Here is a 27,784-nt window from a genome sequence, read left to right as displayed (position 1 = left end):
ACTGTCAGTTATTCCTCTATGGATGGCAGAACTATGTTTGTCCATATTATAATCATACAGTCTCTTAAAACCCCTAGTGTGCTAGAATAGGGGTCAGCAGCACACAGCCAACTGGATCTGGCTTTCAAACTTCAGGGGGCTTCAATAACTTTCCAGCAGCAGGGAGGTTTTCCCCATGCTATGGCAGGGAGAAGCAGCAGTGGCAGCAGGAGCCAGGGCATTCCAGACCATTACTGAAAAAAGGTTGCTGACCACTGAGCTAGATCAGGGTGTCAAACTCATCTCGCGTCCATGGGCTGGATGAACCGTGTGGGGACAGCCCCACGGGCCAGATATGGTCCACTGCCTCTCCCTCCCCCCTGCCAACCAATTCTAGATCCAGGACCCATGGCACTTCCTCCAGGGAGGGATCTGAGACCCATGGCATCTGAGACATCCAAAATGCACAGCCTGGACTAGTTAGCCCAGTGCCAAACTGGCTGGAGCAAGCAGCACAGTCCCAGGCCAGTCAGAAGGGGTCCAGTTTCAGACTGGATGAAACAGGAGTTGCATGGTTCTGCTCCCTCCCTGGGAAGGGGTGAGGAAGGAAGGGGTTGTCCTGGACTGGGCCTGTGTTCAGCATGGGTCCCAAAGTGGGCACTGTGTGGCTTGTCCCAGATTAGCTATGATAGGTTCATTATGCAGCTTACAGGTCAACTCAAGACCCAGAGGCAGCACTGAAGGCTGGATCATGGGGCTCTGGCTATATCTGTTATGTCCCTGGACTAGATCATAAGGTCCAACAGAGGGGAGAACATTTTCTAAATAAAATCCTGGATCTTATTACTGCACATGTAGCATCAGGATGTATAGTTTGTAACCTAAGAACAACAAAATCAAGGTGCTCCCAGTGACATTTTAAGAACTTGTCATGAAAATGTGAGTGGAGTATTAACAACTGCAAAAAAGAAATAATACGTGAAGATAATAAACATACAACAGTCACTGTCAGCTGTCTTCTGCTTTAGCACTGCAATTGTTAACTTAAGGAGGAGATGCAGGAAAATGCAGAGGCAGCACCATTAGAAACTGAATTATTTCACGAGCTGTAGAACAGAGATGGGCAATTATTTCAGGCAGAGAGGGCTGCTTACTGAGTTTCGGCAAGCCATCGAGGGCCGCATGACAGGCAGTCAGGGGCAGATAAATATTAATTTTCAAAAATTTTTAGGGCCCCTGCGGGCTGGATAGAATGCCTGCTTGTATTACAGCAGACACAGCAAACAGGCCTTGATACCTGTATTAACACAGATCTTTAATCTGAGGCAAAATGGCCTCTCCATCCTCTTCAAGTAAAGTTGTAAGTTTGCCCAAATCATGGAACTTGTGATCAAAAAATGTGTTTTCATTGGGAATTCCATGAATCATAGACTTTCTGACTCAAAATGAGATTCCTCCATGACTCACTGGTAACTGGCATTCTTGGAGATGTACTGTCCACATACTCGTAACAACTTGTGCATGCATCTCACACTCTGACCACTAGTCACAGACTCTGCTTTAGTCCTACCTACAGAGAGTGCTTTGACCCTGATTCTCAAAATGCCATGGACCAGATGGACAAAAGGCAGCATATACTCCCTGCTTGGCAGATTCCTTTCAACTGCAGTCTTAAATTGTATTGGAGTTTGAGAAAACAGGACAGATAGGGATGTATATGTGGATAACACACCTCAAAGAGCTCTAGTCACTGGTAAGTAACTTCCTTGTATCCTTCAACAAGTAACAAGCATGCTATATGGACTTTTCTATCACGAGTAGAATCCTGTATTTTGTCTGCCTTTTCAACAGTAAGACGATGGGATATTGGCACACACCAAAGCTCCAAAATGGCTCTGTTAATAAGGATTGCCACCTGAGATAACTATGACTGACAGAGAAAGTCCAACATGCTACAGAAAATTCAGTGACTTTCCCTACGGAAACTCATAGAGAATCTGTCACATGTTTCAGCAGTTCCTAGAAATTCACTTTGAGGACAGGATCCTCAAAAAGGACAAAGCAAAGACTTCTTCCATCTTGGAGGATGAGCAGGACCCAGAGAACAAAAGGCTGAGGAGTTGGCTGGAGTATAATGTCTTGCATCCCGAGTTCACAGGAGGCCAATACAGACAGGTCGGGTACTGTGGCCAGAGCCTCTGGTGGCATGGGAAGATGAGCTGGCCCTGACAAGGGAACTGGGAACTTTGAGAACTCTCGCTAGATGACTACTCCAAATAAGAAGGGCCTAGATCCAGAGCATACTCTGAGCTGGAGTTGGAATCCATCAAAATGAGCAATTCACTTAAGAAATGAATTCAGTAGGGGTAAAAACAATACAGTTTTAGTGAATATTTAAAATGATATACAAACTTTTGAGATCTGAGGGCAATGAAGTTGCTTAACAGAAATCTAATAACAGTAGACCATTACTACATGGTTGCATCCAAGGACACTGTTGTTCTTACCTTTCCATTCTTCTATTGTGTGCTCTCTTTCATCTAATTGCTTATCTGGTATCTTTGGCGGAGGCTGCAATTAGAATTGATTCATGATAAAGCAACTCAAACGATACAAATTACACAAAAGGAAAACACATGCCATTTAGCAAAAAAAAATACGGCAGCTGTGTACAATTTATCCGGCCCCAGGGGATGATCAAGATCTGGAGCAGGGAGCAACATCATCTGGCCCTCAAGGCTGGAATTTGACAGTAGCAGCATTAACTGCTGCAGCTTCCAGAGTCATAACAGCTGCTGTTCCTCTTCCCATCAAATTTCTGCCCTGCAAGTCAGATGATGCAACTCCATATGCTTCGGCTCAGGCCTCCAGGGCTTCCCACAGGTCTGGAAGTTTGGCAAAATGATAAGCAACAGCAGCGTTAATTGCCACAGCTGCGGGAGTCATGGCACTTAACACTATCACTGGTCACCATACTGCCACATTTCTAGACCCATGGGGAGCCCCACTGGCTGAATGATATGGCTCCTTCAGCCAGATCCAACCCCTGGCCTGTATTTTGGTCACACCTGGTATAAAGGATAGTTTTCAGAATCCCACATAAAATTTTTGAAGTCAAACAAAACTCTATGTTGTGCTCGGCCATCTTGTATTTGACCTCTTTTCTATGTATCATAGGATCACAAGAAAGCAGGGCTGGAAAGGATTCAAACACCTAGTAATTGATTACTAATTGCATTTAGTAAACATAGTTCAGCTACAATTCTAACAATTGTATAGCAAAAAACAAATAAATTATTATAGCAAGCAATGACATAAAACTATATCCCTAAGTTGGCTTTCTTCAATACAGCCCCCTACTTACAGGAGGTCAAAGCAAAGAACTTACTGCTTCCGCTTCTGATGGATCATACCAGACATTGATGTATGGGTGCTGCAGGGCTTCATCCACTGAGATTCTTTTAGAAGCATCTATAACCAGCATTTTTGATAACAAATCTCTTGCTTGACTGGCTACAAGAATAACATTTTCTATTTAGGTAAATGCTTAACAGATGTTATACAATGAGTTAAAGCTTAGAGAAGAGATGTACACAACATTCTCAGCAAGAAGCATACAAATTACATATTTAAAATCTGCACATAATCCACATTTAGCAAAACTACTGCCAGATACTACATATTAAAAAGCCAAGTCAAACTAAGAACAGTTTTTGCATCACATATAAAACCAGACAAATAAAAATTGTGGCAAAGTCATCAGTAAGTAACTGATCGTAAGCCTCCTTCATGTAAACGAAGGAATCCTGAAAATGAGACATGTTTCCTTATCTTCAAATTTGCTATTGATGTGTTACCATGATGCTTTAATAGACAAATTAGATCAAATTAAATGCATTTTTAAAAGATACTCAGGTGGATGTGATCCAGAACATGGGCTCAGAGCATGTGTAACATACCCGAATCCCAGCACCACTTTTGTTCAAAAATATGTCAAGAGAAAGAGCTGATGGTGCCTCCCTTTAAGATAACCATCTAGGATGCCTGTACACATGTGGGGGAGCTGTTCCAACACCCTGTAATTACAGTCAGTTAATCAAGTCTGCTGGAGCGCATTAATTCCCGTGCTCAAACAGCCTTGCTGTCTCATGTATTCAGTGTCTCTGTGCTTCAAAATGGTGGTGCAGGGCACCTTATCTAAAGCTCATAGCGTTAGCTTTAGTTAAAGTGCCCCTGCTGCCATTTTGAAGCACGGGGTGCTGAATATACAAAACTCTGCAGACACTTTAATTAGAGCGGCTATTTACATTTCAAGTGCCCTCATTAATTTCAAAGTTTTTTGTTTCGTTTCGATTTTGCTGCTTCAAGCTCAAAACACATCAAAACAGCTTCAAAACAAAACACTTGGCGAAATTTCACACAGCCCTAGAGGACAGCCAACTGCATGCTACAGTGTGTCTTGTGTGGGGTACACTGCACCCCACTCCACTCCCATGGTTACCAGTTCTCAGGAACATTGCTACCCCTCATCTTCATTGCACACATGCTGAAGTAAACTTATAGCCAGACTCCATGATAACCCTATGCTGCCAGTGCTACTGGGACATATTCTACCCACCAAAAGCTTGGCTCCCCTCAAAGTGTCCATTCCGATCCACTCTTTCAAAACCTTTTGACTTTTCCTTACTTACTCAGTGGCATGAAAAATGGTAAACACAAGCACCAATCAATCACCACATTATTTCTGACTCTAAAGTCAGTCAACCAGGATTTAATTGGCTGTGCTGTTATTGGGCACTTCTCAACCATTTTGAACTGGGCAGGCTCACTGTGCCTCAAGCCTATACCAACGAGGCCTTCGCAATGACAACAAATGTCCTTGTAGACACATCCAAACCATGTCCCACATTGTTAATTTGTGTCCATTTATTATGCTTTTCATATACTGAAATTGCATACGCTAAATAAAATTCTAAGGAGAGGGCCCTAATTTTCAAGACTAAAAAGAATCTGAGTGAAGGCACCTTCTACCCTTTCCTTTAAAGCTAGGCCAATTTAGAGAGGGATGTGGGGGGGCACAAAGAAAAAGAGTCCTGGATTCTGGCCCCTGCTTTCAGCACCATGTATACATTTTGTATTAAGCAACTGCTGAAGAAAACCCCAGAGATAACTTTCTAACAACACAATATACTAATGTGATGCATCTATAATAGCTTCTTGAGGAGACAGTAACTCACCAAGAAGTTATTTCTGAAACCAAAGGATCCCATAGCCAAAGCCTGGGCAGATAAAAGATGCACATAATTTAGAAATGAAGCTAAAGGAGTGTTCTGCTTACAGCACTTACAAATATATCTTTTTTCTTTGTTCCACTCTTTCCTGTGCCAACTTCCTCACCACCACCCTTTTCCAAACTTAGGAGTTCAGATTTGCTGATATCAGTAGTGGAGAAAAATAATATCCGTTTCCCAGAGGATTTTCTTCAAAAGCAGCAGTAGCTCAGCAGATGGGAAAAGGAGCTAGCTGTAGTCACAGCTCTTTCATTCACTTCTCTGGTACCAATATATTAAATTTTAAATCTTTAAAAGCATTACATGATAATTAACAAAAGTTAAACTTTTGGTTATCAGCTAAAATATTAAGAATATTTTACATATACAGCAACTATGTATAAAAAGAGAACTTACCTTTAAGTTTGTTGTGCTCAGAGTCAGCTGGAAAAAGCACATCTGGGAAGAGTTTTTCAAAACTATATCCAGCATATTTAGGTCTGTTCTCCACATAAGTCCGTACTGTTGGTTGCAATTTCTTCATGAATTCAGGACATGGTGTTCCTAGCTGCTCAATAACTTTATTCCACTGATCAATATCTAAGGTTAAGCAGCTAAGAAAAACACTGCATATCTAACATTCAGTACACAGGTTAATTCAAAACCATACAACATATCTAACAGAGATGAAGACAGACAGCTATAAGAAAGAACAAAACAATTACTAACAGCTAAGCCTAACTTAGAGCAAATGGTGAGGATGAACAATACTAAAGAGAAATACAAGTCTGAACCACAGAAATAATCATAACTAATTGCCGAAGGATACACTTGCAAGTAGTACAGGAGCTTAAAGAGTTTCTAAACAAGGCTCAAATCAAAGTTTCACTAAAACACAGAGGTGCTCATTCCCAGTTCTCGCTATATTTACTCTTGTATTGTTCCAAACAAACACCTAGTTCTACATCCAATTCCCCAATTTGCTAGGTTTTGTTTATGCACTTGAATGATGATTCAGCCCTGAGTGTTTCACTCTTTGCTATAAAATCAATAATCTACCCTGAGTCTGGGTCTTTATAGTCTTGGTACCCTGAAGTCAATGGGAATGTTGTCACCAACTTCAATGGGACTGGGATTTTCACCAAAGTTGTACAAGAATCTAAAAGCTGCTTACCTAGAAAGTGACAATTTTCACCAAGTTGAGGATACACTGGACATCCTCTTTTTGCCTTAAAATTATCAGTTTTGAAAGAACAATGCATATAAAAAAAGGAGAATTTTTAGAAAGCATCTACCTGACTTAAGAGCACAAGTCCTATTGAAACCCTTGGAACCTATACTCCTAATTCACTTAGTTACTGCTGAAAAATATTACCATATATCAGTTTTTAAATTTCAGGTATCCAAGTTGTAGTTGTATTGGTCTAGATTCTAGAGGAAAAAGTTTGTGCCCAAAAGCTTGCAATTAAAAGAATTTTGTTTTCCAAAGTCTTGTTGGTCTAATAAAAGATAAATCACCTCTACCATGAGTCCCGATTGCTTTTTCCTTTAGACCAATACAGCTACAACCTGGATACCTGATGTGGCAGAAAGCCACTTTGGTTTCTCCCCAAAATCTCTGCCCTGCGACAATGTGATCAAGATGGGCCAGCACAGAGGATTCACACCTCAGCCTGTCTCTTTAGGTAACCTGAGCTGGCTGCATTCCTGAGGGAGGGGGGAACCTGCTCCCTCTGCCTACGTGACTGGCATCAGTTACCTGGGTGAGGGGCATCTACCTGGGGAGCTGGAATCTGCCTATAACAGGTGATGTATTTCAAATTGGTTGGCTGACAGCCAACTGGGGCTGGCCTCCACTGGACCAGGTGAATGAGGTCACAGGGGCTATACAGGTTAGGGGGGGAAGGAGGCTCTCTCTCTTCGGCCATGAGGTGAAGCAGCAGCAAAGCAAGGGAAACTGAGAAGCCTTACCATCTGAACCTAGCTCTCTCTCTCACCCCAAGACTCCAGAGGGCAAACTCAACCAGCCTCTGGAAGATGCTTGTGAGTAAGCTACTCAATCTGTTTAGATATTTAGCTGGCAGTAACACAGATGCGTGATCAAAAGGCTACAACAGCCACACTGTTTGCTCTTTAGGATTCCTAAGATATTGCTCAATCCTGTACCCTAGTTTACCCTACCCCTTGTAATCAATAAAGTTCTCCTTTTTGACTGGTGTGGGGGACTTATTGAGGGGTGGGTCTAAATTATGCCTAAGAGACCCCTTAGGTCTGCGGACTAAGGGAGACTTTACTTTTTGCCCCCTGACTCGGGGAAATGCCCCAAGTGCCTGTACCAGGTCAAGTACCCGTCAGACTATTAGGCCTGTGTTTCCCTGAGGACACAGGGCCGAGACAGTCCCTTCTCAGGGTGGTGGCGGCTACGTTACCCCCAGACTAGTGAGTGTGCTCTGGGAGAGGGGTTGGCTGAGCATAAGGCGCCCCTAGGGAGGCATTCGGAGCCTGGAAGGTGGGCGGGCGCAGGGAGGTGGGCGGCTCAACGCAGGAGCGCCCCCTACTGGCCTGCCACACCTGACACATGGAAGATATCAAATTTTAGCCATTTTTAAAAATGAAATCTTCATATTTTCCCAAGCAGGAAGCAACTGTGACCACCTGAAACCTGAGATTCTACTTCCTGCCTTTGTTTCAAGGTAATCTGCATCATCACAGATCCTCACAAGAGGTGAGAGACTCCATACCAGCTATGAACTGACTGCCCAGAGGAGTTTTCCATCTATTGGCTCCTCTGTGAAATCCTATGACATATGAATTTTCATTTCTACCCCCCAGGAGAACTGTTGCAATCTTTTTCCAATGCCTGAAGAAGGGTGTTTTTGCCCCAAAACTTGCAATTAAAGAATTTTTTTGGCAAAAAACTTGTTGGTCTAATAAAAGATACCATATCTACTTTGAGTCCTGATTGTTTGAATTTCAGTGGCTTGGGTGCCTAATTACCCCAAAAGTGTCCAGTTACGAATGTAAACTGAAATTCTGCTATTATTTACACAAGTGTAGCATATCAGAATATGCATCTGTTATAGACAGGTACTGCAGCCTCAAGCACATTATCAAGTGCCTATAAAATACATAGATTATCTAGCAAACCCCCACAAAACTATTATTTAAAGACCTTATTTAAAAAGCAATAAATGCAAGAATGCCCTAATTCTTACAGTAAGCCATAAAGTAACATTCAGATATTCAAAATCAGGTGGGGGGGAAAAGGAGCCTGATTTTTCAGGACTGTGGACCACCTGCAGCTCCTCACAAAAGCTGTATATCTAGAAAAACACAGACAGACAAAAATACCTAAGCTACTTGTTTTAAGGTGCCAGGTCTGATAAAAGATATCACTCTAAGGTATCCTTGCCTCTCACATAATTTCTGGAACACTGTGGCTGCAACATCACTCTTACACTACTCAAACACTGGGGGCAGCCACACTAAAGTTGACAGGACTAGCCAAAAACTGGTTTGTGTAAGCAAAGGTAAATCACGGACTGGCACAAAAAGAAATGATGTCCTCACAGTTTGGGTATGGAGAAAGGTAACAATTCTTTCAGTATTACATTATAATGATATAATTTGTTAAAATGTAACGATTACCTCTGCATGCCTCCAAAGCTTAGCAAAACCATTGCAACTTTGAAACCTGAATGAAGCAGTTAATTTCCAAAGTTCCAGTGACTCAGCTTACTTGCATTGCTACAAGACCATGCAGATGTAACAGTAAACAGCCAATGGACATGATAGCTCAAAGTAGTTAAAAAGGTGTATTTGCCCACAGAAAGACCAATAATTCATGTCTTTTTTGGAGAAGCTGAAAAGGTGTGTTTTGGGTGCTTTTAAAGCAGTTTTACCTTCAAAGCCAATGAATACTCAAATTTAATGCTTGCTTTAATCAATTAAAAGAGCCACAGACTTTGAGGAAGGAGAACAAAACTTACCATGAGCAATGCCTCAATTTTTAAACAATTTCTAGTGGTAAGCCTAATACTTTTAGTTCTACTTTGCATTTACAATGCCCCTCATTGGAAGTATGATTAATATAGCACCATGAACTAACACAACCAATCAAATACAGCAAAAGTGCACCAATAAGAAGTGCTAGGTATTTCCAAAAGATGCTTTGAAGATTCAACTTCTAGTACACAAGGTATAAATTAAGGCTAATTGAAACCATATATCGCTGGATTGCTTACCAATGTTTAAACTGTCATCTACAAACATAAAAACCAATACTGCTGATATGTTCAAACAAAAGCTGAGATCAGTTTAATATTTTATAAATGAAAAAGAAAAATTCAAAACATAACAGCTAAAACACTAAGCAATACAAGGAATTCCCCTTAACAATGACAACAACAATAAACAGGCACTGTATCAAATACAGAAAAATAAAAAAATAAGACTCAATACGTCCAAAGAATTACCTCGTTCCTATCTCTAGAATATCTTAATTTGGAATCACTAAAGACAGCAATGAAAGTCCTGAATTTTTCCTTTTTTATTTTAAGAAAATGGTATCGCTATAAAAATCTGAGATACTCAGAACTGAAATCATGAATTCTTAAAAGGTATTCTGAAATAGTAGTATCACACAGTATCACAGCAGTCAGCAGTGAAGCAGACAGACTTCTCTGACATTGAACTAAAATAAATGCTTGAGTACATTTTGATCTCTTACAACTATATCCTAGACCAAAGGTAAGGATACGATCTGTACCAGGAAATAAAACACCACCTTTGATCATTTCTCCCATGATGCACCCAACTGACCAAATGTCAACTGAAAACAAAATGCAATGACATTAACATAAAAGATAGTTATTAAAATAAAATAACTTAAAAAAATTCACACACACACACAAAGTGATTATAAAAAGCAGTGTGTAATGAAAATGAGTGAGAGTGAATGTGCGCTAACTACAGTACCAGCAGAGACTATGTCCTACTGCTAGATGCAGCCTGAATAAAACTGAAGTTCTTACCTCAACAATTTTTAAAATGTATACAAAAATTCATGTCCATTTCAAAAGCGTTGTACCATATGCATTTTCATAACAGAACATTCAAACATTAATCACCTCACTAATTCAACATGCTGCAGCAGCACAAGGATACAGTCCCTTCCTGGAAAGAGGATTTTGTGGCAAACCATTTCGCCCATAATGCACCCCACAGACCATAAATCCACTATGTTTGTAGCACAAAAAGAAGGAAAAGCAAAGCAAACGGTCATTTAAAATTAAAGAAGCATAATGTGATTGCATCCTAACAACTGCAAAGACAGAACAGAAGGAAAAGAAACCCTTCTGGTGTTAACCAATGAAGTTATTTAAAAACATACAGTATCTTTTAGGATTATTTTTATATAACACATTAAAAAAAGGCAAAAGAACAGCTTAGGTCTAATACACTGTTTAAAGAGGGAGAGAGAGAAATATGCACATGCATCAGGAGTTTAAAGCCCTTCTTGAAGTTTTGTGGCCTGGAACAATACCATTTCTGCAAACAGACTTGCTTAGAATAGCAGAGAAGGGTATATTTCTTTAAATATTTTAAATTGTACTTGTGGAAGTCAATTTAAAATTAGCAAACTAAATTGTCATTAAAAATAGAGTAGAGCATGTCAACAGAGTAACTTCTATTTTTAAAACAGAATTTATTAGATTTTAAGAATTGAAGAAATTTTGCCAATGTCCTGAAAAGCAGTTCAACATGCATTCATTCGTCTCTCCTTTTAAACGTAGTGGATACAAATAGTGAGAACATTTAGCATTTTAGAGGATCAGTTAACAATGATTAGCATGTTTGTGTAAGTAATTAGACTAGATATAATTGGTCTAAAAATTTCTTCAGCAACGATGGAGTAAATGTAAAGATTTTTATACCTTTCTGCTTAAAAAAAATCCAAAAACATTCCCACTAAAAGATAAATTCACTTTCAATGTTATGCCAATTTTCACTATTTCTGCTCAATATTTAAAGACTATAGCCAAATTCTACTCTACTACTTCACGTGTAAGTGGACTTAGTACTTAAGTGTGATTGTATTCTACCCAGTGTGAGCATGGTTGCCAGCTGTCCATAAATTTATTGACAGTCTGTAAACAAAAAAAACCAAAACCAAAAACAAAACAAAAAAACTTTAAAAAATGCCTGTAAAGTATGTGAAAAAATGGAAGCATACATAAAACAAACTAAGCAACTGTGAGCTTAACTGAAGATCCTTGATCAGAAAGAAGCTTGAGGCAAAGCACTGAAGGACAGACAGAGCAAAGCAGCACCCCCTGGTGTCTGAGCAGGAGAGTAACACCCTGCAGGGAGCATTCTCCCTGGGCTTTGTAGTCCACAGAAGCCTCCAAGCCTACAGAGGCCTCCTCTCCGCTCCCCAGTCATATCCTGCGGCACCCTGTCTCTTGCCTGTATCACTGCTGGGTAGCAGGTAGGCAAAGAGTGGTCCTTCTCTGGGGGTCTATGCCAGCACAGTGAGGGTAGTGAGGGTAAGGGTGAGGCCAGTGAGGGTAAGGCTGTGGGGGGAGGGGGGGGGCACGTGCTATGTGGTGCAGAGTACAGTCAGGTACATCAAGGTGTGGGAGTGAATAGGAAACCACTGAGGTGGGAACAGGACAGCATAAAACCTATACTTGCAATCAAGCAAGGTTGCCAATCCAGGAACATTTCTTTGACTGATAATCTGCAATTATGGGGTGGAATAAAATCACACCTAGGCACCTAAGTCCACAATGAGTGCATGCAAGCATTCAAGGAAACCTGGAGAAATGAAGTAGTTTACTTCATGCTGTTGGAAACTCTACCGCTAGAACTTAAAAAGTATTTATTTGGCCAGCTGTCTACTCTGCAGGAAGACTGTGCTGCTGATGGCACCCAGACAGTGGGCACCAGATCACACATTTCAGCGTGCTTTGCAGGCTCCACAGTCTTCCTGGAGACAGTTGACAGCACCAAAGGGACAATGTCAGGGACTGACTGCTTAGCCCATATTCCCTTCACCATAACACACCCTCTCCTCTTCCCTTCCCAGCTGTCAGGCACTCAGACAGAAGACCCACAGTAGGTCTTTCCCCTCCTGAATACCAACAGATCTTTACCCCCCTGGCACTAGTCAACAATCCCAGTTCCAGCACAGGTCAGGTAAGTCTGGTTGGGGTCAGGTGCCACAGAGTCAGGGTTGGGTACTGCTGGATCTGGGTTGGGGTGATCCAGTTGCATGTGGGAGGTGGGTCCAAGGTCTCCAGTCCCAGCAGGGGGCAGGTCAAGTTGGTCTCTGTCTATGGGGGGCAGAGGGGGGGCCTGGTTGACAGGGGCACAGTGGGCTCCATTTCTGGTGGGGACTATGCCATTTGGGTCCAAGGGAGGGGAGGGGGGAAGGATCTGATGGCCCCACCCCCTCCTATGCTCAAACAGCATGGAACTAAGCCCAATTACACCTTGCCTCCAAAAGGGACTAGCCCTGTGAGTATGAGTTGGTAGGGGACAGAGAGGGGAGGAGGTGGGGGTTCAGGAATGGAGGAGGCAGGGACAGGGTGTCCATAGGGTTGGGAGGCCTCTGACAATGGCAGAGGTAAGGGAGATGGGTCATGGCTGAAAACATTATCTCCCCTACTCCCCTCCCCTCCCAAACTGGTCCCAAGGAAAAGTGAAGCAGCACAGCAAAGCCCTTGCCCACTCTTCACAGTGGTGATTCTGGTCTGGGAAGTGAGTGGCAGCAGCTTCCCTAGCCCAGCTGCCTCCCCCCAACACACACACACCTCCCTGGCTTTAAATGCCAGCCCTGCTGAGTCCAGCTAAGGCACAAAATATCAGCAATGCAGGCTGGGATTCCAGAGAAGAGGTGGAGCCTCTATCGCTTTGTAAGTGTACAGTATTCATTACACCTGACTAACCCTTACCACACTACACTAGGTTTAACTAGTTTAAACTAGACTAGGTTTAACTTTCTACCTGGTGTGCCACTTTTAGACCTACATTTTGTGAATGTCTGTACACTAAGTGTTGCTACCAGACAAAAAAGGATTCTCTTGATACAAATGTAATGCTTTTACACACCATTTGATACTGTTCTCATGCAAGAGTTTTCTTGAAGTCACAAGGATGAATTTGTATTATCATGATTAGGTCTAGGAATAAAATCTCAGCAAACTATAAAACAATAACTTTTAAGTGAAAACCTTGCATAATAAAAGCACATGAAATAGTACTGAGATAGTTAAAAACAATAAGTAAATAATATTGCATTTTCTTAGGAAAAAATAATTACTGTTTTCTCATTCCTAAGAGTTCCTCTAAAACATTGCCTAAATCATCTGAACAAAATACTAATTTTCAAACCTAAATGTTTAAATCAAGGGCCTTGTTCATTTAAAACAAACACACAAAAATCTTTTGTTGTTTTTAAGTCAGAGATCTTAACTTCATGAGTTAGGGCATGCAAGTCATGACTACATTTAAGATTGTGGTAATTTTTCTGTATAAATTGCTTACAAATATTTAATTTTTTTTTTGGAAGAGACCAATACTGATGTGGCATTTGATAGTTTAATAATTTTAAATTGGGGTCTTTTTTTCCTGCAAATAAGCCCTGTACCCTCATCCAGAGAAATGTACCTGAAATGTTCTTTAGATAGTCTGCAATCAGTGCTTAAAAAAATCAGTTTTGTATACAGTGATGGGAGTAATAGGAAAATACAAGCCTCAAGTACTCTTCTTCATACGTAAGACAGCTCATACATAAAAAGCTCAAGTGATTTAACATTAACTCCTCCACTCAGCCTTGAAAAACTCTACAGGTTTGCTTTAAAAAAAACACTGTCTTTGCAAATGTTTAATTTCATCTTGTTTCAAATTCTTTTTCCCTGTATTTAATTCAAAACTTTGGGGGTTTGCAAGCTTTGATTTTTAGTAACTGTTGAGACCCTTTCAGTATGTCAAGAGAAACTTTCAGGCAATAATGCTCAAACTAGCATGTGTCCATGGAACCTGAACAGGTAGGCAAAGTAATCTAATAAAAATTCTGGATAATTGTGAGACGGTCTTCGTCACATCACAGAGTCATTATGGACAACAAAATGACTGCATGCAAATCAGCTGCAGAGGATTTGTCCCAATTGCTCAGTTACTCTACTGGCAGCATGGCCCAGTTTAAGAAGTCTGAACTGCCTGTAATTTTCATCACCGTAATTAGATGGTCTTGTTGAGCCAGGCCTCTCTTGGTCTGCTACCTGGTCCCCTGTAAACTAGTATAGTGTGTACCATAGTTGGGTTGTCAGTGACTAAACCAGCACCACCACTTGGGCTAGCCTGGGTAAAGAGGGTGTGTGAACACCCAGCAGGACTAAAAACAAGACCTGTTAAAGGGCAGATGGGCTTCCTGCAAGCCAACGGCCATCCATACCTGGAGAGGAGATGGGTGCCACCAGGTCACTTTGCCTGAAGAATCATCAGTGAAGCAAAGCAACTCAACTAACTTCCTGTGGAGTGGAGGAAGGTCACTACAGTATCTAAGGTGCCCTAACAGTAACTAAACATACTTTAGCCAAAACCAACTTGTCCTGCTCGTTTAATTTATATAAAAATACCAAAAAGGTGCATTTAATTAAGAATACATTAAATAATCTTTTATAAGTATATTACAAATAGAGTAAAATCTGGTTTAGTAGTTGCAAATAGTGGGTCACCCCTTCACAGATGAGCTTAGTGCTGACTTTCATGAAAACTATGCTGATTCTGCAGTGAAAAAAATACACTTTTCTAACTTGACATGATTTTGTTTTTTTAAAAGAAGGAACTACGACCTGAATAAATCCTTATCTGAAAACTTGGGAAAGTATTAATGTATCAAGTCTTTTGTTAAGACACTACCATTATCCATCCATTACACTTATACCATAATGAAGAATTTATGATGTATGCTAGAAACTGCTAGGTGGAAATCAGGTTAAGTCAACTTTGATATCAAGTTCAACCCTCACTAGGAAAGTCAGAGCAAATACTGAAATCAAATATACTTATCCCATTATACTTTGGCAATAAAAATAAAGTTTTTTCCACATCACTTTGTAAGAAGAAACATGCCTCCCTAATCTAGAATAATAATCTAGGGAGGAAAAGATATATCTGCAGTCCTGCAAAAAATCATTTGCTCACCTAGCCAAGGTATTTTTGTCACAGGGAAGGCAGGGCAAGTAGATTTTGCTCCTGGGTTTGAGATTGCTAAACCAGTTTTGCAAGTCTATATTATCCCTATTCAATCAGGGGATTAAGATTTAATGAGACTTTCCCCAACATGACATAACCTGTATGATACAAGTTTCTAGAAACCCTAAAACAGGTTTGACTCCTACTTGTTACAATTACTCTAGGAGCCTTAGCACAGATAATCAGTATCAAGGGGTGAGTCTACAACATGCTACAGTGATGTAGTGTCTGTGGGTAAAAACTGTTATGCTGCCACTACATTGCTATAGCAATGTGCTCCTTCAGTTTAGGAAGTAGTACTAAATGACAGCACAGTAACAACAGTGCCATAGGGGCACATGTAGATGCACCCAAGGAAGTGCTAATCAATAAAGTGTTTAAAATGCCTGCAGATGGTCACCATTGCACAGGATGGTGCCAAACCATGAAGCTGCACTGATGGCACCAAGGAAAGAACTGAGAACAGAGCACTGGTATTTCAGGAATAACAGCAGCACTATAGAGACTGTGAGTGCTACAAGAAAAAAAGATACTGTACATTCCAAGTGTTCTCTGAATGCATAATTTCCCCTCAAACACTTAGCCCTCCTGTTTTCTTTTATAATATATTGATAGAAGTAGGACCAAAGGACAAGTCTAAAATGATAAAAAATGCCTGAAAAGAAGAATGGAGCAAACAATAGCCTTCCCCATGAAGTTTCTTTGGATTTTTTGAACCAGTATCTTTTAGGGTTCCTCAGAGTACCTTAATAGCATTCCTGATACTCTGCATTACTGTGGCAACTGCATTAGGAATTTATTTTAAGTGAAAATCCATGAACAGGTGGTTTGCTAAGTGATACAAAAAGTGGGTATCCTCAACTTATACAAACCATTTCAATCTGTATCTTTCCAAAACTATGAATATATTCCAAGGTAACATAATGACACAAGTTTAATTTAGGAAAACACATTTATTTGCACATGAGAGGGACTAGAGGTGAATTCATGCCAAAGTGTTTCTCAGATTAAGACGCACACAAATTATCAAGGAAGTGGATTTATCACTTTTCAATAGTAAAACAAACCATCATTCCAAGTCAATTATTTAACTGTTAAACAAACAAGGCCCCCAATTTCTTTTTAACATCTAATACAAACATTTCTAATAGAATTGGTTTGATATTGCATGTTTTGGTCATACCACTACCTTAAAGAAGTTTCTACAGCTTGGAACACGTTAACATGTAAAATGTAGCATGCCAAACAAAAAATAAAGCTATGTCAAAGAAAGACTATATATTTGCTGACCGTTTTCTTTGTATCCCATCCCTAGGATGACTTCTGGCGCTCTGTAGTAACGAGTCACTACATAAGGCGTCATCATAAAACTAGTTCCTGCGGTTCTGGCCAGTCCAAAGTCAAGAATCTTCAAAGTGCAGTCTGATTTTACTACTATATTACTGGGCTTTAAATCCTTAAAAAGAAACATCACATATGCACATGACTGCCGAGACAAGCACAAAATACTCTGCAGTTCGTATTTAAAAAAGGGAATGCTGCTGTCATGAAAACCCATACACAAGTGGGATTTTTTTTTTTAAATTTTAAAGTTTCTGTTATTTTCTCTCTTGAATGGATTAATCTGTACATCTTCAACAAGCTACTGAAGTAAGGTTCTCTTGTTACTCTTTAATAACTTATGTAACAACTGCAGTGGAAGTACAACACACTTAATGTTACTGGATATATTAGAAATGTTTAAAATACGTTTGGGTTAGTGTAAATGCTAGCACAGATAAGGACTGAAAATTACTCAAAGCAACTACAGTAAAAATATTACCATGGGAAAGAAAGGCAATATATTATATAATTAATTCCATAAAAGTTCTTCTAAATTAATGCAAGGAAAATGTGTTGTTGTAGATAAAACCCAATGAGTACAAAAAGACAATGGGTACTGTGTTAGTAAAGGTTGCATTACCTCTTTTGATTTGATGTTCAGAAGGAAATTCATATTTGCAAAAGCGTCATTTACAATGAGGAGTTAGTTTGTCATCTGTAATCAACTTTCATGAAGACCAAACACAAAAAACTGTACCTTTAAACAACTCCCTAAAGATAACACTTAACTTTTAAAACAGGGATTAAAATTACCTAACCAAGTTTCAAGAAATTTTCTGTTGAAAATGTTGCAACAATGCTCTTTATTTGAGCTCTTGGATCAAATTTTGGTTTTTCACCCTCTCTCGTATACTCGGCTATGAGCTATCTACTGGTAGTGCAGCATCTACACAGACATACATGTCAACTATTTTATCTGCAGCAATATCGTACACATCATTGGATATCCTAGATCAAATACTGCCTGTGACATCAGTGATTTTGTTCTAAAAAGCATAACAAGATATTTTATTCCTACCAAACTGATCTCTAAAGTTTGGCAGCATTGGTTTTCCTTCTCTGTGCCCCCAAAACAATATTTGTATGTAATGCAAGATGAAGATCTGGGCCAACTTCTTACATAACAGTTACTGGGATTCAAAGCACAAATTACCATGCCTATATTTTGCATAATCTACATAGTTTTCATTTCGCAGCTGTCAGGTTTCCAGTGAGCATCTCAAGAAACGCACAAGAACACAGGTTGGCAACCTACAGCCTTGTAGGCCAGATATAGCCGCAGACTCAGGGGGCTTCAGTGGTGATCGGCAGCAGGGAGGTTTGGTGGGGCTGCACCGTGCTATGCTGTGCTGGGGTCAGGCAATGGGAGGCTTTACCCAGGCCACAGCTGGGTGGCAGAGAGAAACGGTGGTAGCAGTGGCCAGGACCTGGTATGCCTTGGACCCAAACCACTTCATTTTCACCCACTGCCTCAAAAAGGTTGTTGACTGCTGCATAGGAGTGCTGTAGTACTTACTACAAAGTACAAAGGAAAACAAATTATTGTACAGGAATATTTGACGTATGCTTGTTAATTAGAAGTCTCTCTTTCTCTCTCACTGACACATACTTGCTAATTGTATCCTAGGAGAATGTAAAGTTTTGCTTACAAAGTTCTCAATCAGCCTTTTTTTAGCCATTTAAGACCAATATGTATTTTAGACTGTTCCTGAGTTTTGCTTATGGCCCAATGTGAGGAGTTACTGGTAGTAACCTTTATTAATTAACTCCTGTAAATCTTTGACAAATTGCTGTTTTCTCAAATTTTACTTCATATTCCAGCTCAGTCCTTTCAAGAGAATAGCAAAACACTGTTGTGTTAATCCGAACATTAAGCCTACATTACAGAATCACAGAATCATAGAAAATTAGGGTTGGAAGGGAACCCAGAGGGTCAACTAGTGCAACCCGCTGCTCAAAGCAGGACCACCCTGACTATATCATCCCAGCCAAAGCTTTGTCTATCCAGGTCTTAAAAACCTCTAAAGATGGAGATTCTATTTCTCGGGTAGCCTGTTCCAGTGCTTTGATACCCTCATAGTAAGAAAGTTTTTCTTAATATCCAACCTCAACTTCCCTTCCTGAAACTTGAAACCATTGCTCCTTGTTCTACCATCTGTCACCACTGACAGCAGTCTAGCTCCATCCTCTTTGGAACTACCCTTCAGGTAATTGAAGGCTGCTATTAAATCTCCCCTCAGCCTTCTCTTCTCTCAGCCTCTCCTCAGAAGTCATGTGCCCCATATCCCTCTAACTATTTTCACTGCCCTCCACTGGACTCTCCAATTTGTCTACATCCTTTCTGTAGCTGGGGGAGGGGGAGATGTGCAAAATAACACAATACTCCAGATATGGCCTCACCAGTGCCAAACTGAAGGGAATAATTGTTTCCCTTGATCTGCTGGCAACGTTCCTACCAATGCAGCTCAGTATGCTGTCACCCTTCTTTGTAACAAAGGCACACTGCTGGCTTATATTCAGCTTATTGTCCCCTGTAACCCCCAGGTCCTTCTCTGCAGAGCTACTGCTTAGACAGTCAGTCCCCAGGCTGTACCAGTGCAGGGGATTGTTTCATCCTAACTGCAGGACTTTGCATTTGTACGTATTGAACTTCATGAGATGTCTTTTGGTCCAATCCTCCAATTTGTCTAGGTAACTCTGAAAACCTCGCCCTACTCCTCCAGCATATCCACTACTCCCCTGAGCTTGGAGTCAACCACACACTTGCTATGGGTGCAATCTGTCCCATCTTCCAGATGGTTGATGAAGATACTGAACAAAACCAAGAAATCACCTACTGAGCATAACTACTCAAATTATTGTCTGGGACTCCAAAAAACCTAAAAAATGAGGAAGTGGAATATAACATTGCCCTGCTTTGGAATTCCCATGGTACATACTGACACAAGCTGCATTTTAAATTCATCCAACTGCAGAAACGTGTGTATATGTTCATCATACCAGAAATCAAAAACCTTATGCAACTCATTGGTTAAACCAGGAGATGTGCATGCAGTCCAAGAGTACTGATACAAAACTTTAATGGCATGCTCTGTGCTCTTCATCAAGTCACTTAAGAAAAGAGCATAAAGAGATCTTTCAGTGCCTGGGGCAGGTGTAAGGAGGGGAATTATGCTGATCACTAGAGATGCACCGATATATTGGTCAATATCGGACTGGCACCAATAAAAGGAAGACTGACATTATTGGCAATCAGCTTCTTTTGGCCGATAATGTCATTGATAAAAGTTTACCTACGGTCAAAACTGTACCAGGAGACACTAATACAAAAGTTAAATATACTCACTGCAATTTTCTCAGTAAGAGCAAATTATCTGAACCTTTCTCTGCATTTGACTTTCATGCTGCACATGCGTTGCAAATCTCTGGCTTCACCTTTGCTGAAGACCTGCTTCACTGTGGTACAAATAAACTAAATGCCTAAGCCACATGTTCTCCGATAAACATGTACCTTTATAACTGTCCCTTATTTTCAGAAGTTTTACGTAATACCATTAATAAATGTGAGGAAACTTAATATTCTACACTTCTAAATACTGAAGGTGAAATATATGTTCATACATTTTTCATGAACAATAAGCTGAATCTCCTATGAAGGGCTAAAATGAGCTGTCATAAGAGAATCCATCATGAGGATGTGCAGATGAAATTCATCCATCTGTGTCATTCAGAGGCATCCAGGCATACAAAGATCACTGTCTACACAGCATATGTGCCAAAAGTCAGCCTTGTTAAAGACCGTTCAAATATATCATGCATACACTTAAAAATGGGAAATCTAGCCTCAGGATTTCTGTTAGTTTTAGCTTACAGTTTGTAATCGTAATCAGTCAGCACCAATAATATTTAGAACAGAAATTAACATCAGAGTAGTACAAAGGTAGCAACTTTTGTAGTTATGATTTACATTCAGATTCACCCATATTTTGGTGGGCTTAAAGGTTCTGAAAGCAGGCTCCATAGCTCCACAGAATAGCGTCAAGCTCCATAGACTAGAGACTCCCACCTACTTATTTCAATATAGACAGGAAAGGGCACTCTTGTCATTTCTATGTCAGATATGTTCAGACCATGGGTGATCGCCTTCTTCAATGAAAAAATTCTAAGAAAATAGAGAAGCTACTGTACCACTAATGAAAAATAATGTACAGTAAATAGATGTGGAGAAATAATAAAATATGTATTTTAGAGAGATGAGAATTTACTAAGTCAACACATATATAATTTGATATGGTAACACTCAAAATAGTGTAAGTACATACTAATAGTAATGTATAGATAGGATGCTATTTTAAGATTTTAGAAAGAATATGATATTTTGACAATCTATCAAAAGCTATAGTTCCGAAACTATACATAGCATGCATAATGAACGCATACGGGGTAGGGCTGGATATTCACCCTGCTTCTCCCTTCTGGGCATACTCAGCAGGCTGCATTGTGACTGTGTAAGTAGCTAGGAGGAAGAGAATCACCTAGGTATGCACATAATGCTGCATAAGCTCCAAAACGTTAGTCACAGGAAAAACACAACAGCTGGGGAGGGGGGCCCTCAACCCAAGAGCCTAGTGATTAAGGTACATAGCCAGAAAATGAAAGGTCAGGGCTCTGGGCTTCCCACACCCACAAGGGATTTGAACCTTTACCCCCACACTTGCTAACTTCCAAGCCATGAGCTGGGCATTATCCAACACACTGCCCAGAACCTCCTCTTCAAGCTGACCTACTGGGTAGCCAAGAGTAGAAGATGCATGAGGCTAGGAAGAATGCAAAAGGGAGCACATCTCAAAAGAGAAGAAAATGGCCTGGAAAGAAAGGGAGCCTGGGTTTTAGCCTTTTTCCTTTTCCCTGTTTATTCATTTTATACAATGAATATTAAATTGAAGGTGCAATGGGCCAGCTACAAGTGGAGGGCTGGTAAGTACTCTGGCTAATGCCAAGCCCATGGTCTGGTATCAATGCAGTTCACTGGGATTTGGCAGAAGTAACTTATAAAAACCCCTTTGAGTGATGGCACCTAGAACTTGGGTCTCTCACCAGGAGCAAGTGCCCTAGTCCCCAGGCTCCGGGGCTAAAAGACTGAAGGGCCCTAAGTCTTTCCTCAGTTTTACATGTATAGGGAAATCCTATTCTGCCACAGGTGGGAACTGAAATAGAAATCTGCATGAATGGCAAAAGCTGCCATTACACAGCCACATAAAGGGCTACTTAGACACGAAAAGGTAAAATGGTCCTAAAAGCAGTCTCTCCAGATTTTCCTCCTGTTAATCATTAGGATAAATGTTCTACTGCAAATTAGAGGAGGTAATGCAACCTGTTACATAGATTTGGACCTATTTAAATCTACCATATTGCAGTTGGAATCAAGAGAAGAACAGCTCCAAAATGTTGCTTCAAATTTACATTATCTTTAACTTAGAGTGGAGCAAAATATTTTTAAGTTGTGTTATCATTCTTTGTACTTATATATTACATATATAAATCAGGCAGAAACCATATCTTTTGGTTTTACCATGAAAAGAAACCCTCTTTCCTGGCTTCTTAACACTGAAGGCAAAAAGAACAGAAACATTAAAAAAGTGAACTATACCAACTCACCCTATGTATAATTCCAGCAGAGTGAAGATGTTTGATACCACACAGCATCTGATAGAGAAGGTACGACATTCGTTCATGGTCTAGTTCCATCTGAATCACTTGGCAGAGATTTGCATCCATAAGCTCCATCACTATGTAACTTATGAAGCAACAATAAATTAGTAATTAGAATATAGCAGTACTCTGTAATATCCATTTAGTAGACCTCTTAGTTTGCAACAATTTAATAATTTCTCAGTTAGGTAAAAAAAAAAATAGTCTTACACATCTTGAAATTCTTCCAGGGATTTCTGTGGGGTGAACACATTCAGGAGGCCAATTATCTGTAGAAAGGGAAAAAGAAAAGCCACAAAAAAACAAAAAACAAACAAACAAACAAAAATCAGACAGGTAGATTTTGTCTAATTGCACAGAATACAGAACTGGCAGCTGGAAGGAACTGAATGTTGGTCCTGGCTGTCTCTTTGTATTAAAAAACAAGCGCATTTCACTCTTTAGCAAGCAGAACCTGATAATTAAAGAATTCCTGAGGACTGTTCTTCTTAGCCTCCCAATTTAACCTTTGAGTCACAGACTAAAGTGCTTTTCTTTTGGTTTAACCACATGCAACATCACTGGCAAAGTCTATGGCCCATTAAACTGCTCCTGTGATAAGAGCATGAAGTCTCTGACAGAGACTTCAGAGACGGAAAAGCTTCTTTAGCATCCTGGGCCAGTGGAAGAGGGAATTCTGCATTGTAAAAGGAACTCTGTACTGACATCAGCTGAAATGAGCAGGTAACCTACAGGCCCTCAAAGGAAGGCTAATACAGGTTCACAACCCAAAAGCTATGTGGAATGCTAACCTCTAAATGAAATACCATGTTATGGATAAATCCAAAGGTAGATCAGGTAGCTAAGTATACATTTATGAAAAACACAGGTTATGTCATAAAAAGTCCACTGCTGATTTACCACAAGGCAAGCAAAATGACAGCTTGGAACAGGGAGTAGAAAAAAAGAGCTTCCACTGGTAAGATAACTAGCAAAGAAAGTACCTAGAAAGATTGAGTTCTGATACAAGAAGGAAGCAGCAGTGAAACTAACATGGGATTTAGCACTGCCTTATGCCAAGCATACATCAGGATACTTGCACTGCATGCTGTGGCACCCAATGCAAAAAACATTCATGATTCTATAATTTGTGGTGGGCCAGGAAATTCCAGGTTTAGCCTTCCATTCCCTCTTTTGCACAGACTTGGGTATGCTATTCCAGACTTGGGTATGCTGTTACACAACAGCTTCTCCTCTTTGTGTCTGACAGACACAGGTATACCAGAACAGATGCTGAGATCATACAAGAGCAACAAATTCTGACTAAATATTTATAGGGAGAGAGAGCAAACATGTAGCCAGCTCCATCTTGCAGGCACAGTGGCACATGATTAACTAGAGGTAACCATGACTATCAATTTGATGTGAATAGGAAACATTTATATCAAGACAAACCCTGCTATCTTACAGCAAAAATAAGTATCGTGGCATAAATGTTGAACCTTCAAAAATTTAAACAGGACACTGGCTATACAATTTCACTGCAGAAGGGGTACACTAGATTTCACTACATTTGAGGTAATTTACAGGAGAGTCATTAAAGCAACCAATTTACTGCTTTTTAGCAATACCATACTGTAATTCTCTCAAAATTCTACAGAAGAGAAGACTACTCCCAAGAGTGCAAAAAAAATGTGTGCGGGGGGGGGGGGGGGGGGGGGGGGGTTAGTAGTACCAGGGATGCCCTGAATGCCCCTGTACCCCAGAGATTCCCTGGTGGCTGTGATAACCTCTGCTGAGCACAATAGTAAGTCAAGAACCTCTGCCTTGTGAAGTTCTAGTATTTGACCTGCTGTCTCTTAAGGTCTCTAGCATATAGGCTCTCAATAAATGGGACTTCAGGACATCGGACTTCCTCCACAGCTGCATTTAACACAGCATAACCTTTAAACAGGGCCTTCTGTGGTATCCCAAAAGACTGGAATCACAGGGTGCTTGAAGATACGTGGGGAAGCTAATCTGACACATTGCAATTACAGCGTGTCAGAGCAAACATGATTGAGTCTGCTAGAGGTGCAGCGATACAATCGGTCTCATACTGGATCGACACCGATATGAAGAAAATTGATCCTATCGGAAATCGGCCTGACGTGGCCAAAAATTTGGCTGATAAATGCCCGTCCATGTGCGCAGCCACAGTGCAGCAAGCAGGCAGCAAGGAGCACAGCCCAGCAGGGGCTGTGGCAAGTGCTGCCCTGCCCTGCCCAGGACGAAGCCGCAGCTCCTTCAAGGGGCACAGGGAAAGGGAGGGAAGGCTCCCCGCTGCTGCATGCCCCTTGTCCAGGAGCCACTCATCTGGCACTTGCCCAGCGGCTCCTGCCACTCATATGGGAGGGCATTGGGGGCCGGGGGTTACGTGACCCCAGATCTGTGTAGGGTGGGGCAGGCTGGGGCCAGGGCTGAGCAGGGCTCTTCCCATCCCCCACAGATCCAGGAGCACATGCCCCCACCCGGCTGCCTGTCAAAGATGAGAGGAGACAGGGGCAGTAGATCCCAGGGAAAGCCAACAGGACGCAACAGCCCAGAAGCAAGGCCCACCTGGTCTTGCCCCCTCTCTCACCACCTTAATCAGAAACCCTGTGCTTAGCAAAGCCTTCTGGCCTGGGGTTCTTTCTGCCTCCCTGTGCCTGAGAGGGAAATCGAGATAAGAACATGGGGGGTGGGGGGGGAAGGCAGAGGAGGGTCACAAGTGATCATCCCAGTCCTTGGGGCTGGGCGGGCCAGCTCCTGCTAAGTCCCACAGTCCAGCGATACATGTGGTACTGGAGCTGCCAACAGCCAGCAGAAAATCGCAGCTGCAGGCAGGGGGGAGTGGCAGTAAGAGGACATGCAGGAGCTCAGTAACAGCTGGGCTGGAGCGCGGGGCCCATGCCGGTGTCCTGGGCCAGCACCATCCGGGCCAAGAGCAGGGTGGCAGAAGCACAGGGTCCAGCACCAGCTGTGCTGGAGGGAAGGGCAGGGGTCCCATGGCTCCTGTCATCCTGTTCCAGGCCACGCCAGCACTGGCTCTGGGACACCAGGGCAGGCCCTGTGCTCCTGCTTGCTACCGCTTTCCCCCGCATATAGCTGCTTTCCCTGCCTTTTAACTGGCTGCTGATGGCTCCAGGTACTGGGGCCAGGAACAGGAGGTGTGTGTGTGCGTGCGTGTGAGCGCACGTGTGTTCATAGGGCTAGTCCCACCCCACCATACACATGCACCACACCCCTCTTGCACTGCCATACATGCAGACCCTCACACACTCCAGCGTCCCTCTGCCCACACACTTCCACCCACAAACCCCATACATGCCCCACACATCTACACCCATCCACACACATACTCCATCACCCTACACCCACACCCATACTCCTCACAAGCCCCCCTCACACCCATACCCTCCCCCACACACCACATACTCACACACCCACATCCCCCCACCAACCTATACCCTCCCCGCACCCCACACTCTCCCACAATATACAAAAGTAAGACTTCATTTTAAGCTATTGTGCAAGCACCACTATGTGTACTACACAAACACATGTAAATCAGGACAACAATCTTTTTTGAAATCAAATTAATTAATGTTGTAGATGTTCGGTTTTTAGAATATAATTTGGTATTTTCCGGGTTCCGAGATGGCAAAACCCCTTTCTGAAAGGAGTACTTGCGGGGGCAAAGGGCAGGGATTAGGGGGCGGGACTTCCTGTCACAAGATGGTGACCAGGGGTTGGAGCTACCCATGCAGCCCTCAACAGCTTGCCAAAACTCAATAAGGGCCCTCCAGCCAAAATAATTGCCTGCCCCTGCTCTAATGGGAGAAAGTAATAAAGATTCAAGGTGCACAGTTATTTGGTACCCATGGTTAATGGTACATGGTTACTTGGTACCCAAATCTGCTGCAGAGAAAAATCAATGCTAAAACCACATGTGCCAGCACTAGAGAGAGTACCAACTGTAACACCCCCCCTACTCCCAACATACATACATACACAACACACATATGCATGACTGCATGCACTCATTTATAAAGGGACCAAAGCTGCACAGTGAGTACATAACTGGATGCTACAGGAGTTGTGTTGCACCCAGCATTCCTTCTAAGCTGTGCGGCATGCATGGCCACGCAGGCACTTTCATGCCACGCTGCCGGGCATGACTGCGCAGCCATGCACACCACAAAGTTTAGACGGAAGGCTGGTTGCAGCCACAGCAGTAAAAATACAGTGAAGATTGGTTACACCCACCACAAGCTTTATCCCCTTGGAGGAATGCATAAATAGGGGACATGAAAGCACTTTTGTTACAGGAACAGACCAATGGATACTGCTGGAGGAGGAAGAATGCAGTTTCAATGATATCTGAGGAAAACAGGCAAGCGGCTGACAAACCTTGCTGAAATAGAGGTTGTAACTGCAAAGAATCTGAAGATGGAGAAAATTTCCCACAGAACCTTTGGGGTATATGCAAACTCCTGTAAATGGATGGGGAGTGTAGACAAATCAAGGAAATGTACAACATCAAGAGTCAGAGAGGGCAGGAAGAACCTGCCTTCATCATCAATTAGCTCCTAGTATCCAAAGTGTACTAAAAAGTTTCCAGACACAAAATGACAGTTTGGCCCATAGCATGCACAGACTATATTTTGTGTAGGAACCAAATTCCTTTCCTGTGGCTAGTGGTTTGCCTTGGCTATCAGTTGAGGGAAGATGAACCTTTCCCCTGTAGATTAAAAGGAAGAGGAAAGGGCAGTCCAAGCAACACCAGCTTTCTCCAGTGCAGTTCCAATAAGCAATCATTTGACAAATCAGCAGCTGTTGCTTTGCTCTGTTATATGTCCATATCAAAAACATCTAGCAGATCCTGATGCTGTACTACAAAACGTCCAAGTACAAAGCACAAAAAGTCTGTTGCCCTTACTATCCTTCCAAGTTGATTTTACCACAAACAACAGTTAGAATAATAGTTATCTGCCATGGTATCATGGTTTGCTAGTTGCTTGCTGGTATTACACAGCAGAGGAACACCTGGTTTCTTGAGTGTGGAAGTACAGGCAAGATGAGGAAAACTGACAAAAACGTCAGGCTGGACTTGTGTTGGGGCAGGGAGAGAGCGGAGAGGAAAATCAAACTAGTCATCACAGGTTATACTTTGAAAG

General features: G+C 41.6%; 1 protein-coding gene across 6 annotated transcripts in view; it reads right to left on the bottom strand.

Annotated features, from left to right (window-relative positions):
- The window catches only part of MAPK8 (mitogen-activated protein kinase 8), a 133,507-nt gene that overhangs the window by 15,730 nt on the left and 89,993 nt on the right, over positions 1-27,784 (bottom strand). For 5 of the 6 annotated variants that reach the window (XM_090058738.1, XM_090058737.1, XM_090058740.1 and 2 more), the window contains 7 exons: positions 22,818-22,876; positions 22,554-22,692; positions 16,803-16,968; positions 10,009-10,080; positions 5,667-5,849; positions 3,368-3,492; positions 2,487-2,550 (listed from right to left, as the gene is read on the bottom strand). In XM_090058738.1, the coding sequence (XP_089914864.1) occupies positions 2,487-2,550; positions 3,368-3,492; positions 5,667-5,849; positions 10,009-10,080; positions 16,803-16,968; positions 22,554-22,692; positions 22,818-22,876 (808 nt within the window). Of the gene's footprint in view, positions 1-2,486; positions 2,551-3,367; positions 3,493-5,666; positions 5,850-10,008; positions 10,081-10,415; positions 10,488-16,802; positions 16,969-22,553; positions 22,693-22,817; positions 22,877-27,784 lie in introns of all 6 variants that reach the window. The other variant, XM_090058739.1, reaches the window with a different exon arrangement.

Source organism: Crocodylus siamensis, chromosome 7, assembly GCF_052110815.1.
Source record: "Crocodylus siamensis isolate JL-2025a chromosome 7, ASM5211081v1, whole genome shotgun sequence".
Taxonomy (NCBI): domain Eukaryota; kingdom Metazoa; phylum Chordata; order Crocodylia; family Crocodylidae; genus Crocodylus; species Crocodylus siamensis.
The sequence above is the reverse complement of the archived record's forward strand: the minus strand, read 5'-3'. Positions and strand labels throughout refer to the sequence as shown.